At 45.1% G+C, this 14,786-nt stretch overlaps 1 protein-coding gene across 1 annotated transcript in view; it reads left to right on the plus strand.

Annotated features, from left to right (window-relative positions):
* The window catches only part of LOC124790034 (integrin alpha-PS2-like), a 434,380-nt gene that overhangs the window by 343,557 nt on the left and 76,037 nt on the right, over positions 1-14,786 (plus strand). The window contains exon 4 of the mRNA XM_047257589.1: positions 2,977-3,103. Coding sequence (XP_047113545.1) covers positions 2,977-3,103 — 127 coding nt within the window. The remainder of the gene's footprint in view (positions 1-2,976; positions 3,104-14,786) is intronic.

Genomic DNA, 14,786 nt, shown 5'->3' on the forward strand with positions numbered 1-14,786 from the left:
GGAAGGAAGTCGGGCGTGCCCTTTCAGAGGAACTATCCCAGCATTTGCCTGGAGCGATTTAGGGAAATCACGGAAAACCTAAATCAGGATGGCCGGACGCGGGATTGAACCGTCGTCCTCCCACTGGGTGGTATCTCTGGAGAAGTACACACATTGACAATTTTCTAAGTGGATGCTTAGATGAGTAGCAACGGATGAATACAGTGGCACATACCTGCACTAAGATCGTGGGATACATCCAGCAACCTCATGACGTGGGGCACACTCCAGGTGTGTAATCACAATGCATGAAGCACACTTGCTGTCATGTACTGATGGTCATCACCTCAAAAATGACACATTGTTGTCTGCAGAAGGACAGGAATGGACAGGCTTATGCCAGGGGATGGGGAGAGGCGCAGTGAGACAGTACATCTGTGTATGGTAGGTTGCCTACCCGATTGCTGCTAAGGGGCCTAATGTGTAGGCTGCCCTGCAGAGCAGGTCGATAACGCAGGTTGATACTATTCCCATGCAACACATATGCTGTGCAGGGCAGCCTATAAGGCAGGGGTTTAAAAACTTTGCATGTCTGTTTATCCATAAATACTAGAGCTAGAGTTTTTTAAACTTCTTTATGTTAAAAAAGTTGCATGTATCTATAACCATAATTATTAGAGCTAGAGGGTTACAAACCTTCTTATGTTGGTCCTCTCACAGCAAGACATTTGTGTGCCACATTTGGTCTACTTGGGTCCAAGGGCCTGGGAGAATAGTCCGGACATACTCTTAGCTTTGGTAGGTATATATATAAAATGGGAAGAAATTTATTCATGACAAATCAAAGAGAAGTACATTCCAAGTGATATCCTGCTCTTCTGATTTCTTATGTAGAAAATATTACTGCCTCTTATAAACAAATCACCATAATTTTTTAAACTGATCATTCACATATTCTTGAGACTGTTGTGTGACAATGTTTATTGCAGAATGCAAATAAAGTTATTAAGCGTCCGGTGCTCATTAGAACACTGAGCAACTGACACTGAGTCATCATGTTGACTTCCCCACAACATTTTCTATGTGCTCCTTCCAATTTGCCAGCCATGGTGGCCAAGCAGTTCTAGGGGCTTCAGTCCGGAACCGAGCAACTGCTATGGTCACAGGTTCGAATCCTGCCTCAGGCATGGCTGTGTGTGATGCCCTTAGGTTAGTTAGGTTTAAGTAGTTCTAAGTCTAGGGGACTGATGACCTCAGGTGTTAAATCCCATAGTACTTAGAGGCACTTGAAAGCAGAGTTATGAACTCAGCTAATTGAACTGTATTCTACAGCTATATCCATACTCTACAAACCACCGTGAGGTGCATGGCAGAGGCTACATCCCATTGTACCAGTTATTAGGATTTCTTTCCGTTCCATTCATGTATGGAGCACGGGAAGAACGACTGAATGCCACTGTGCATGCAGTAATTATTCTAATCTTATCTTCAAGATCCCTATTTGAGAAATACGTAGCAGATTGTAGAATATTCCTAGAATCATCATTTAAAGCCGGTTCTTGAAACTTTACTAAAAGACTTTCTCATGATTGTTTACGTCTATCTTCAAGAGTGTACCAGTTCAGTTTTTTCAATATACATGTGACACTCGCCCGCAGATCAAACAAACCTGTGAACATTTGTGCTGCCCTTCTCTGTGTACATTTAGTATATCCTGTTAGTCCCATTCGATATAGGGCCCACCGGTTATGTGAGTGGTCAGCAAGCGAACTCCTTTGTAGAGTCATTGCACTTCTCCGGTGTTCGACCAATAAACCGAAGTCTACCACCTGTTTCACCGACGACTGAGCCTATGTCATCATTCCATTTCGTATTACATCCAGGTATTTGTATGAGTTGGCCGATTCCGGCAGTGATTGTATTGTATTGTACTGTATGTTAACTGGGGACCTAGAAACGATGGAGTGGCTCCATCCCCACCGCAGCCACAGTGGTCCACAACCCCACGACGACTACCACAATCCACTTCACCCCTCTGCCAGCTCACACCGAACCCAGGGTTATTGTGCGGTTCGGCCTCTGGTGGATTCCCCCCCCCCCCCTCCTCCCAGGGAACGTCTGCCCCCCCAGACGAGTGTAGCCCCTATGTTCGCGTGGTAGAGTAATAGTGGTGTACGTGTACATGGAGCATTTGTTTGTGCAGCTGAGGCAGAATAAGGGGAACCAGGCCGCATTAGCCGAGGCAGATGGAAAACCGCCTAAAAACCATCCACAGACTGGCTGGCTCACCGGACCTCGACACAAGTCCGCAGGGCGGATTCGTGGCGGGGAACAGGTGCTCCTTCCCACTCCAGAAACCCGTGTGTCAGAGCGTTCGGCTAAATGGGCGGGCCTCCAACAGTGATTCATTGATATTATAGTCATATTACGTTTTTTTTTTCGTTTAATGAAGTGAAGAATTTTACATTTCTGGACATTTAAAGCAAATTGCCGATTTTTGCACCACTTCGAAATCTTGTCGAGATCCTACTCAATATTTATGCAGATTCTTTCAGATGGTGCTTCATCATCGATAACTACATCATCTGCAAAAAGTCTGAAGTTACTATTAATATTGCCTGCAAGGTCATTAATAGACAACATGAACAGCAAAAGTCCCAACACACCTCCCTGGGGCACACTTGTAGTTACTCCCACATCTAACGACGACCCTCCATCCAAGATAACGTGCTGCGTCCTTCCTACCAAAAATTAGTCAATACAGTCACAAATTTCACTTGACGCACCATATGATTGTAGTTTTGACAATAAGCGTAGGTGTGGTACTGATAAAATAGATGCATTCTTCGTCATGTCAAATGTCACTCGCTCTCTTTAGTTGCACCGGCTTATTGGTCCACGAGTTTGCAGTAAAACACACACAGTCTTGTAGTTGTAATCGGCGCCTGTGGCTGTAGGAGTTCCAGTGACGCTGAGTGGACTCTCGCCGTGTTGCAGGCGTGCGCGCCCCGCTACGTGAACCTGCCCTGGACGTCGGTGGGCCCCAGCGTGGACCCAGTGGGGACCTGCTACGTGGCGAGCGACAACTTCCGCCGCATCACCGAGTACGCACCCTGTCGCGGTGGTGAGTACGTCTTCTATAGTCGCATGTGGCAGCAAGCTTCTCTGTTAAGGGGCGAAACCACATTAGGAGGCTGTTTGACACTGATTTTTTTGGGTTTTTTTGGGTGGGAAGAATTAATTTGAATTTAATCAAATTTTGACATCATTTCATTCATATTTCGAAAAGTTTTTGTAATTTTTTAAAAATAATTTCAGCTAAAAATAACAAAGTTACGCTGTGATGTCCGCTGAAGGTTGCGAGTATAGTTTTTCAACTGCGTGCTGTGTAGCCATTCCGATTTTCATCTGAAATCAAAATTTTTTTGATTTTACATTAATAACCTATTTTCTAAGAATATGAACCTCAATTCAGGTGAAAATAATCAAAATTAAAAACTTAGAAGGCGCTGGAACAATTTATTTCGATTTTCATAATTTTTTCTCTAATTGCGCAAAAAAATACCCTTAAAATCGTGATATCATCACACAAGTTGGTTCATATAATACGTAATTTTATAAAGAATCATACTATCAATTTTCGTAATGACCGGTTCTATACTTTATGAGTTAGACTGCACGCAAATGTGAAACAATTCATTTCGAGATAAACGCGTTTGAAAAATAAATTCTCGGAAACTAAAAATTCAAGCAAGTTTTAAATAATGTAAAATGCTTACCGATAACTCTGCGATTCCAGCACCATGTAGTAATCCTTCTTCATCCTCATAGGCTTCGTTTTGCCCTTGCAGCAGAGATTTCCGACCTTCCTTCGATTCCAATGAACTACGTCCATTCTGCCGGCTCACGCACTGGTTATCCATTTGTGCGGCATAACTGAAGCTTGGCGTGCTTACTACAATTCCTGCCTCTTTCATGGCCTTCAGAAGGGATGAATTTCCTTCATTGAATAGGCCCGCTGCTGAAACTATGCCAATTCAACGACTTTTAGTCCGGAGTTCACGTGTTTAGGAACTAATCGCCAAATAGTGGAATTAAAACTTTCATTCGAATTTTGTGTGTGGCTACCTAAACATCTCTCCAGTAATTCATCCCTTGATAAAGCTTCATACATTTCCTTCTGTACGTCGGTGTGCAATGGAGTAGTGTGCGGTTCATGTTCCATTCCAAGGGCTGTTCCTTTCTGCCACTGGCACCAGCTGTCTTCTCCTTCTGGGCAATACTCGTATCGGTGTCGAGGATTTCCATCCGTAGAAATCGTATGATAGTATGTCGCCCTATCTGGGCTCGAGCCCGTATCCGATGTACACTCGGTTCAATGCTCATAAAACATAAACGAATGCGAATCTCGCTTTGAAATTTTGACAGCGTATTCTTCGATAGTTAAACTAACGATTTATGCAATATAAATATCGGGTTTTTTGAACCTCCCAAAGTGCTAACGTGGTTTCCCCCCTCAAGTTCCCTATTTCGCGATTTACTCTGTGATCAAAAGCACGAGGACATCCCTTTGCGATGTGGAATTGACCTCTAGATGTCACGAGAGGCAGGTCTTCCAATATAAAAGAAGGCAAGCAGTACTGTGTTGTCAGTAGAGAAGCAGTAACAGAGTAATGGTACAGCACGTTGAAAAAGAGAGGCAGGGAGAGAGAGAGGGTGATATATACGTGCGTATTAAAAACCCTTTCCTTCGAAAACTTCTCTCCTTCATACCTCTTCCATGTCACCACAGAAGACATGTCACTGATCTCATTTGTACTAATATTGCAGTACACGCGAGGTGCCTATTTGCTTGCACTGGACTGAGTCGAATGCATAAGTTCTAATTAATGTTCACAAACCTGCAGTCTTCTATAGTTGTTCTCCCCTGCGCAGGAAACAGCACGTAGGCCGTGAATCTGTTATATTGAGGCCGTAAGAAACTTTTAGAGAGAAACTGATATTATGTGAATAATTAAATTTCCAGTTCGTTTGTGTGGGATGCCACGCGCTTTTTATTGGCAGAACGCAAGAAACTGCACAAGTACAATCCAATTTAGAGTCACAAATAATTTCCACTCTCCAACAATATAATGAACTGCGTATTTTCCGTAATTACTATCACGCTGTTCTCAACTGCATTGCTAATAAAATCTAGACACTGACTGCGACAGACAACATGTCTGTCCTCCGAGACTACCCAACCATCTGTCACATTTACAAACTAGACATTGAATATTAAGTCTTAACTGATATCGCGGCAGACAACATGTCTGTCCTCCTACACTGCTGCCAGACTAGCTCTGCTGCTCCTACAGCCGAACCACTTCGCCCACCATCCAAGATAGGCGCGGTCCGAAGATCACCGAAGTGCTTTGTCTGCCTTTTCGCTTAGCAGTTGTTTATTATTCTACTGGTTATTAATACCGGTGAAGTAATGGAATGATAGCACGCTACTGAGAGATGCTGTAATGTGAAATGTAAGTAAATGTGCTGTTTAATTTTGCTAATATTAATAATAGAAGATTATCATTTTGGCGCGCAACTTCCGAACGCAGCAGCCAATCGCGGAGAAGGGCCACAATATAGGCGGTCTTTCTCACGGTACGCGTACCGAACAAACCATCGTTATCGGTACCTCACACCACATTACATCATCTTGCCACTTCTGCCTTCTGAGCTGCTTTAAGAAGAGCTTCTTGTATCTGAATATAACGGCTGCAAAGCCAGAAATATTACAATGGGACGATCAGGCGATCTCTGTGACTTCGAACGTGGACTAGTCATTGGATGTCACCTGCTTAATAAACCCATCTGGGACATTTCAGTGCTTTTGTGGTGGACTTGATTGAAAGGAGAAGGAAAAACAGCTGCTAAACCAAGACCAGGCGTTGCAGCATCGAGGAGGGCTGTCGTAAAAAATCTCATGAAATTGGCGGGAGAAATCACTTGTGAGTTTCAAAGTGCTACCAGCAATTCAGCAAGTACAGGGTGGGGGAAACAAAAGTGGACCGAAGAATAGAGTTCCAGGGTACACAGAAACACAGCCGAGGAAAGGAAATACGGTACTAGCCTGACTACAAAGAATGTTGAAATTGACCACCATTCAATTCTTGGCACTTTTGGGCCCTGGTCAGCAAGCTGCCGTAGACGCACCGACGCTGGACTGCTGGAATTGCTGCAACCTCATCCGAAACGTTCTGCTGCAGTTCTTGAAGACTATGAGGGTTGAGCCGTGCGCGGCTCGTGTTCATGCCGTTTATTGTTTGTCATCTTCTATTACGATACTGCCGCCTCGTTTTCTCATTCCATTTACTGGCGTCACTAACTTCCTGCCTTACCTGCCGTGAGTGGCAGCAGCAGCGCTTATCGATAAGTGCACTATCATACTATCTCTGGAGCGACCGATAGTATTTACGGGTCATCGTGTGTCTCGAGTTCAATCGTGACGCAGCAGCAGTGAAGTCGGGGACGGAGCGCCGATGAGGCGCGGACAGCCAGTGCTCGCCGACCGCTGGCGACACACTTGAACTGTCCGTTGGAAGGAGGCTGGAGCGGAAACGACCATTGGTTGGTCATTCTGTCGGTCGTCTCATCGGCCGACGTGTATTTGGTCCTTTAACCGTTTCCGGGCCTAGGCAGTCGGTCAGTTGGGCAGAGCAGCGAGGAAGTCTCCGTGGCGCAGAGTCAGGCTGGAGCCACTGGCGGCGTGCAAGCGCGGTTGGAGTTGTGAGGCGCTTCTTGCGAGGGTTACGAATTTCGTCGCCCACCGAGCCTCGACACTAAAGTTGAGTGCTCACTTAACCTACTATCAAGCCTCAACTGCTATCACATCTCTTCGTCTGATCCTGGTAATGGCTTTCTGGGAGATTCTCACAAGCAACAACATGTGTGCATTGAAGTCTGCTAGAATTGCAGCCGTCTTCCTGTGTGGCGTTAAACTTAATTCTTTCCCTTATTAATGTACCATCGGTATCTTCTGTCTTGCGGCCGTTGACGTTCCGGTTACCTGACCTGGGGGTTGACGTAGTTTTTGGCAGTATATTTTCCTCGTCGTATTGATGCTGTGCAGCACGGCGAGTAGTTTGACAGCTGAGGTGTTGTTGGTAGTTTTAGGCGTTTATTCTGACTTGACTGGATTGGGCACCAGTGTCCAGAATGTTGTGCTATTGACATCTTGTTGTCGTTTTGCTGGTTGGGTGGAACAGAACTGATCTTGTTGGTTGGTTCGTCGGCTGGCTTTCGGTTGGGATGGCTTCCGATTAAGAGGTTGTCGGTCTGGCTGCCTGTCTCACCTAAACGTGCGTTGGTGTTACCTTCCCAGGCCGATCCTTGGAACCTTCTGAACGCCGCTCCCTGTGTTTTACACAGTGATTCCCTTTGTAGTTCTGAGCACTCTGTGTGGCCTTCAGCCGAGTTTTAGCTAATTAAAATTGCAAGGCTTTTCTTCTTAGGCCATATCCGTGAGAAAAAAATTGTTTCTTGTTTGGTATGTGGCCATCAGCCGAGTTCCAGCCTTTCAAAATTAAAACTGAAAATTCCTTGTTCCTAGGCCTTAAGCCGTAAATTGGTTTCAAGTTGGTATGTGGCCTTCAGCTGAGTTTTCAGCCTTTTCAAATCAAAAGTTGAAAAAAATTTGTCTAAACCTTAAGCCATAAGAAATATTTTCTAGTTTTATGTGGCCTTCAGCCGAGTTTCCGAGCTTAAATTAAAAATTGGAAATTTCTTTGTCTGGGCTTTAAGCTGTGAGCTTGTTTGAGTTTCGTATGTAGCCTTCAGCCAAGAGTTATGTGAAGCATTTTAGAATAAAGCATTTAGCCTATTTTAATTGAAATTTAGAAGCTCTTCCCTTTAGGCCTTAAGCCATAAAATTGTTTTCTGCATGATGTGTGGCCTTCAGCCAAGTTGTAATCTCTCATAAATTAAAAATTCAAAATCCTTGTATTGCCCTTAAGTCATAAGATAGTTATTCTTTAGTATGAGGCCTTCAGCCGAGTTTTACACGAAATATTTTAAGATGAGGCCTTCAGCCTTTTCAGATTGAAAGCTCTTCTTCCTAGGCCTTAACCCGTTAAATTGTTTTGTTGATATGAGGCCTTCAGCCGAGTTTTCAGCCTATTTAGATTAAACTTTGAAAATGTTTGTCTCGGCCTTAAGCCGTAACACTGTTCTTGATTAATGTGAGGCCTTCAGCTGAGTTCCATGGGAAAAATTTAAGCTGAGGCTTTCAGCCTATGTACAGGGCTATTACAAATGATTGAAGCGATTTCATAAATTCACTGTAGCTCCATTCATTGACATATGGTCATGACACACTACAGATACGTAGAAAAACTCATAAAGTTTTGTTCGGCTGAAGCCGCACTTCAGGTTTCTGCCGCCAGAGCGCTCGAGAGCGCAGTGAGACAAAATGGCGACAGGAGCCGAGAGAGCGTATGTCGTGCTTGAAATGCACTCACATCAGTCAGTCATAACAGTGCAACGACAGTTCAGGACGAAGTTCAGCAAAGATCCACCAACTGCCAACTCCATTCGGCGATGGTATGCGCAGTTTAAAGCTTCTGGATGCCTCTGTAAGGGGAAATCGACGGGTCGGCCTGCAGTGAGCGAAGAAACGGTTGAACGCGTGCGGGCAAGTTTCACGCGTAGCCCGCGGAAGTCGACGAATATAGCAAGCAGGGAGCTAAACGTACCACAGCCGACGGTTTGGAAAATCTTACGGAAAAGGCTAAAGCAGAAGCCTTACCGTTTACAATTGCTACAAGCCCTGACACTCGATGACAAAGTCAAACGCTTTGAATTTTCGGCGCGGTTGCAACAGCTCATGGAAGAGGATGCGTTCAGTGCGAAACTTGTTTTCAGTGATGAAGCAACATTTTTTCTTAATGGTGAAGTGAACAGACACAATGTGCAAATCTGGGCGGTAGAGAATCCTAACGCATTCGTGCAGCAAATTCGCAATTCACCAAAAGTTAACGTGTTTTGTGCAATCTCACGGTTTAAAGTTTACAGCCCCTTTTTCTTCTGCGAAGAAAACGTTACAGGACACGTGTATCTGGACATGCTGGAAAATTGGCTCATGCCACAACTGGAGACCGACAGCGTCGGCTTCATCTTTCAACAGGATGGTGCTCCACCGCACTTCCATCATGATGTTCGGCATTTCTTAAACAGGAGATTGGAAAACCGATGGATCGGTCGTCTTGGAGATCATGGCCTCCACGCTCTCCCGACTTAACCCCATGCGATTTCTTTCTGTGGGGTTATGTGAAAGATTCAGTGTTTAAACCTCCTCTACCAAGAAACGTGCCAGAACTGCGAGCTCGCATCAACGATGCTTTCGAACTCATTGATGGGGATATGCTGTGCCGAGTGTGGAAGGAACTTGATTGTCGGCTTCATGTCTGCCAAATCACTAAAGGGGCACATATCGAACATTTGTGAATGCCTAAAAAAACTTTTTGAGTTTTTGTATGTGTGTGCAAAGCATTGTGAAAATATCTCAAATAATAAAGTTATTGTAGAGCTGTGAAATCGCTTCAATCATTTGTAATAACCCTGTATATTGAAGATAATTTTTTTTTTCTAAAGAAGTGAAACCTACAGAAGAACCCCTGTACCTCAATTTCTTGCTTAGGGCTTGTGCCTTGGATTTTCGATGTGGCCTTCAGCCGATCTAAATTAAATCAAAGGAGGTCTTCCTTTAAAACCCTGAGAGTTTTGATCCTTGCTTGTGTGATTGTATGTTTTAAGAAATAAAGTTTATATCATCAGTGCAACTGACAGTAACTTATTTTGGCCCCTTTCCACTAATATAACCGCATCCTGTTGGAAGTAAGCTGGTGTGGTTATATGCATACATTCACGGCCTATCGTATCCACTCGTCCGGGTCGCTTTTATTTGCCCCGCCCTGTACAATGAGTGTGGGCAGGGAGTTAACAAGAATGAGGTACAATGCTCGAGCAGCGCCACTTGTACCACACGTTTCTGTAGTCATTTCTAAGCGACACTTGAGGTGGTTTAAAGACTTAACAGTGGATGGTGAAACAAGTGATTTGCAATTTGCAATCACTCTATACCCTGTGGCAATCCGATGCCTGGAGAACTTTATCTACCGCCATGTGGAGTCCCAACAGTGAAGTGCAGAGGGGTAGGTGTTATGGAATGGGTGTATTCTTTGTGCTTAGCATTTGGTCCCATTATTACTCTTGAAAAAACGCTATAAGGTGGAGGCTATGAACATATAAGGGGCGTTCAGAAAGGAACGAGCCGGAGGCAAAATTACAGAAACCAGTACCTGTATGTTAGAAGTATTGACCCTGGCTGTTGAGACACTTGGTCCTCTGCGACACAAGGCGGTGAATGGCTGCGTCATAAAATTCCCAGGGCTGCGATGTTAACAAGTTCCGCACGTACAGATGGACATTGTCATCTGAGGTGAATCGTTTGTCCCTATGCTGACGTTCTTCTTTGGCACCCTTCTGATTCACTTCATGCTGCACGGGACAACAGTTAATGCCCAGCGTTACTTGACCACCCTTCGCCAAGCGATCAAATCAAAATGACCAGGCAATCTCACCCGTGGGGTCATTCAGCTCCACGACAATGCAAAGCCTCATACGGCCAACACAGTCGCAACACTCCTGCAGAAATCCAAATGGGAGGTTCTAGGCCACGCTCCATACAATCCGGACCTCTCTCCCTGTGATTACGCCATTTTTGGTCCCCTTAAAAATGCTCTGAGGGGCAAACGATTCACCTCGAACGACGACGTCCAGCTGTACGTGCGGAACTGGTTAACATCGCAGATCCGGGAATCTTATGAGACAGCCATTCACCACCTTCCGACGTCGTTTCACCGCCTTCTCTGGTTTTGCGTTCTTCGTACTCATTCTGCCGCTTGTGGTTACGCCAGAACATCTCGCATGCGATGTGCTTACATCATTTCCATAAGATCCAAACGCCAATTAAATATGGAACGCACAATATTCATGCATCCAGACAACTTTTATGGGACGCACTGCTTACATCGCGTAACTCATAAGAAAGTGATGATATTCACTTATTTAATGCTGTTTTTTGCATTATATTCGTGGCTCCCAAAACAAAATACGCCACGCAGCGCTGGATCTGCGATGTTTCCGAAATGCGGCAAAAACTTGATAGTAGCGTCCCCCCCCCCCCCCCCCCTCGACCTTTTAAAGCAGGACATTAAAAATTTAAAAAAAAATCGATTTTTCCAAAATATGTTCGTTTTGTAGCGCACATCTTTCTGAAGGGGTTGATGTATAGACCATATATGTTCAAGGAAATGTAAGACATGTTATTTGGTCTTAAGTGTGCTAAAATGCAGTGCCACACCTCTTTACACAGCATTCTTCTATCGCAGTCAACGTCATTTTTCTCTGTAGAGTTAAAACATGTATGTTTTGTAATGGAAGCCACCAAACCTATATTCAGGACAGTAGAAATTAAAACGTCCTGTGGTGCCTCTCTCGCTCTCAGTCTGCTGTTTGACAACCTACACTACTTAAAAAAAAAAAAAGTACCTCTCAGTTAATACTGGGAGGGATTATTTGTGACCGGGAGGATGAAAACTCTTCAGAAAATTTCCACTCTTTATCGGCTATTAGCTAATAACTTCTTCTTAAGCGTGACATAAAATTAAATGTAGGAAATATATACCCAGTAAAGACAAGAGACAAGCTAGACAGTATACATTTCTTCAATTCTTAGGTCCCAGCATCATTTTCTCTGTAATCTTGCTACAGCTCTACAGGGCGTGCTTTCCTTTCTACAAAAGAATATACACTCCTGGAAATGGAAAAAAGAACACATTGACACCGGTGTGTCAGACCCACCATACTTGCTCCGGACACTGCTAGAGGGCTGTACAAGCAATGATCACACGCACGGCACAGCGGACACACCAGGAACCGCGGTGTTGGCCGTCGAATGGCGCTAGCTGCGCAGCATTTGTGCACCGCCGCCGTCAGTGTCAGCCAGTTTGCCGTGGCAAACGGAGCTCCATCGCAGTCTTTAACACTGGTAGCATGCCGCGACAGCGTAGACGTGAACCGTATGTGCAGTTGACGGACTTTGAGCGAGAGCGTATAGTGGGCATGCGAGAGACCGGGTGGACGTACCGCCGAATTGCTCAACACGTGGGGCGTGAGGTCTCCACAGTACATCGATGTTGTCGCCAGTGGTCGGCGGAAGGTGCACGTGCCCGTTGACCTGGGACCGGACCGCAGCGACGCACGGATGCACGCCAAGACCGTAGGATCCTACGCAGTGCCGTAGGGGACCGCACCGCCACTTCCCAGCAAATTAGGGACACTGTTCCTCCTGGGGTATCGGCGAGGACCATTCGCAACCGTCTCCATGAAGCTGGGCTACGGTCCCGCACACCGTTAGGCCGTCTTCCGCTCACGCCCCAACATCGTGCAGCCCGCCTCCAGTGGTGTCGCGACAGGCGTGAATGGAGGGACGAATGGAGGCGTGTCGTCTTCAGCGATGAGAGTCGCTTCTGCCTTGGTGCCAATGATGGTCGTATGCGTGTTTGGCGCCGTGCAGGTGAGCGCCACAATCAGGACTGCATACGACTGAGGCACACAGGGCCAACACCCGGTATCATGGTGTGGGGAGCGATCTCCTACACTGGCCGTACACCACTGGTGATCGTCGAGGGGACACTGAATAGTGCACGGTACATCCAAACCGTCATCGAACCCATCGTTCTACCATTCCTAGACCGGCAAGGGAACTTGCTGTTCCAACAGGACAATGCACGTCCGCATGTATCCCGTGCCACCCAACGTGCTCTAGAAGGTGTAAGTCAACTACCCTGGCCAGCAAGATCTCCGGATCTGTCCCCCATTGAGCATGTTTGGGACTGGATGAAGCGTCGTCTCACGCGGTCTGCACGTCCAGCACGAACGCTGGTCCAACTGAGGCGCCAGGTGGAAATGGCATGGCAAGCCGTTCCACAGGACTACATCCAGCATCTCTACGATCGTCTCCATGGGAGAATAGCAGCCTGCATTGCTGCGAAAGGTGGATATACACTGTACTAGTGCCGACATTGTGCATGCTCTGTTGCCTGTGTCTATGTGCCTGTGGTTCTGTCAGTGTGATCATGTGATGTATCAGACCCCAGGAATGTGTCAATAAAGTTTCCCCTTCCTGGGACAATGAATTCACGGTGTTCTCATTTCTATTTCCAGGAGTGTATTACCTCATCAAAGGTCGTCAAACGTTCTGCTTCATGAAAATTCAAAATGTTGTTGTCTAATACTGAAAAAGCTGTTAACGCGAATAGTGCCCAAGACTGGTGTGGTTTCTCGATTTGATTTCATCCATTTTGTTACTGTCTGCTAGATAAAACGAAATAGGCTTTTCTAAAATTGCAGCAACTGTAGCACACGCCAAATAAGCGAGACTGTTTTCACATTAAGTTGTCATTTTTATCTACCTCATTTACATAAAAACACGACAGAATATAATTCACGAAGTACCAAATTAAATGCCTGGTAGGCCTACCACAAGCAAAAAATTTTATGTTAGGAAATAGTTTCACATTTTATTTATACGCTCCAGTTTCTCAAGCAAGACAACGAAAACTAGAAGTACGAAATTTTTATATAAATTTGGAATAGTCGTAATCTTTTGTATAATTTGTGTGATGTCCCCTTTTCTTCTCCTTCCTCGTTCTCGTCACTAATTCTGTAACTATTCCTGCATTGTCAAAACTTATTCTACGGTTAACGTCACTAATCCTGCCAGAATCTCCGATTCAGTTATTCCGCGTTTATTCTTCGGTTAGGGGTTATTACGCGTTCGTACAACGCATAGGTGCCTGCTAACCGGGGGGCTGTACAACTGACTCTACCTGGTAGTGTAGCGTTCTGGCAAAAACTTTTTGTAAAAATTTCATTTTCTTGGATACACCGAGAAGATAATATGTACTCTTTCTTAGCTGTTACTAATGATAGTCGTTTATTTCCACTCTGGTAGTTTGAATCTACGGATTTCGTTAATAACTATAACAACGCTGATCATTCGCACACCCAATCAATCACATAAACAAACAGCAACTGCCATTCACCCGTTCGGTTTTATTCGGCTAAGCTCACATAGCCCCGTCCCCTTTTGTCTGCAGCGAAGTTTTTTATTTCTAGATGCGATTAGGATACCCCTGTCAGAAACATCACGTACACCATGCACACATTCAAATCAACTTATGATTCGTTCGGAAATCAACTTGAATGTGTTCAAAAATGTTCAGGACGCGTTTCAAAATCATATGAATAATCGATGGACCAACGTCCTCTCAATGCTAGGCGCTTTGTGAAACAAGGTCCTTTCTACTCCAAGAATGTAAATTTGGCGCCCCCTGAATTTGCCGCCCGGGGCAGATACCACAGTTTACCCCCCTTCCCCCATTAGATCCAGGCCTGACGTTACGCCAGTCAAGTTGTCCGGCAGTACATACTTAAATTCTACCCATGCGAAGCCGGACTGGGTCGTTAGTGAGATCATTCCATTGCGATAATCGTACACATTTTCTGATGTATAAGGCATTTTCCGTTCCTGCCATACAAACTTTCTGGAATGATTTGCAGCACCTCATCTCTCGTCATTATAACAAACAGTCTGGCCAGCGTTTCACAATTGCCTTGTTTCCCGTAAGAACTCGTCTCTTTCTTCTGCTACAGTATTCACTTATTCCTTATCAGCACAGGTTTTGTGTTGAACTCTTTGTATC

Source organism: Schistocerca piceifrons, chromosome 3, assembly GCF_021461385.2.
Source record: "Schistocerca piceifrons isolate TAMUIC-IGC-003096 chromosome 3, iqSchPice1.1, whole genome shotgun sequence".
Lineage (NCBI taxonomy): Eukaryota > Metazoa > Arthropoda > Insecta > Orthoptera > Acrididae > Schistocerca > Schistocerca piceifrons.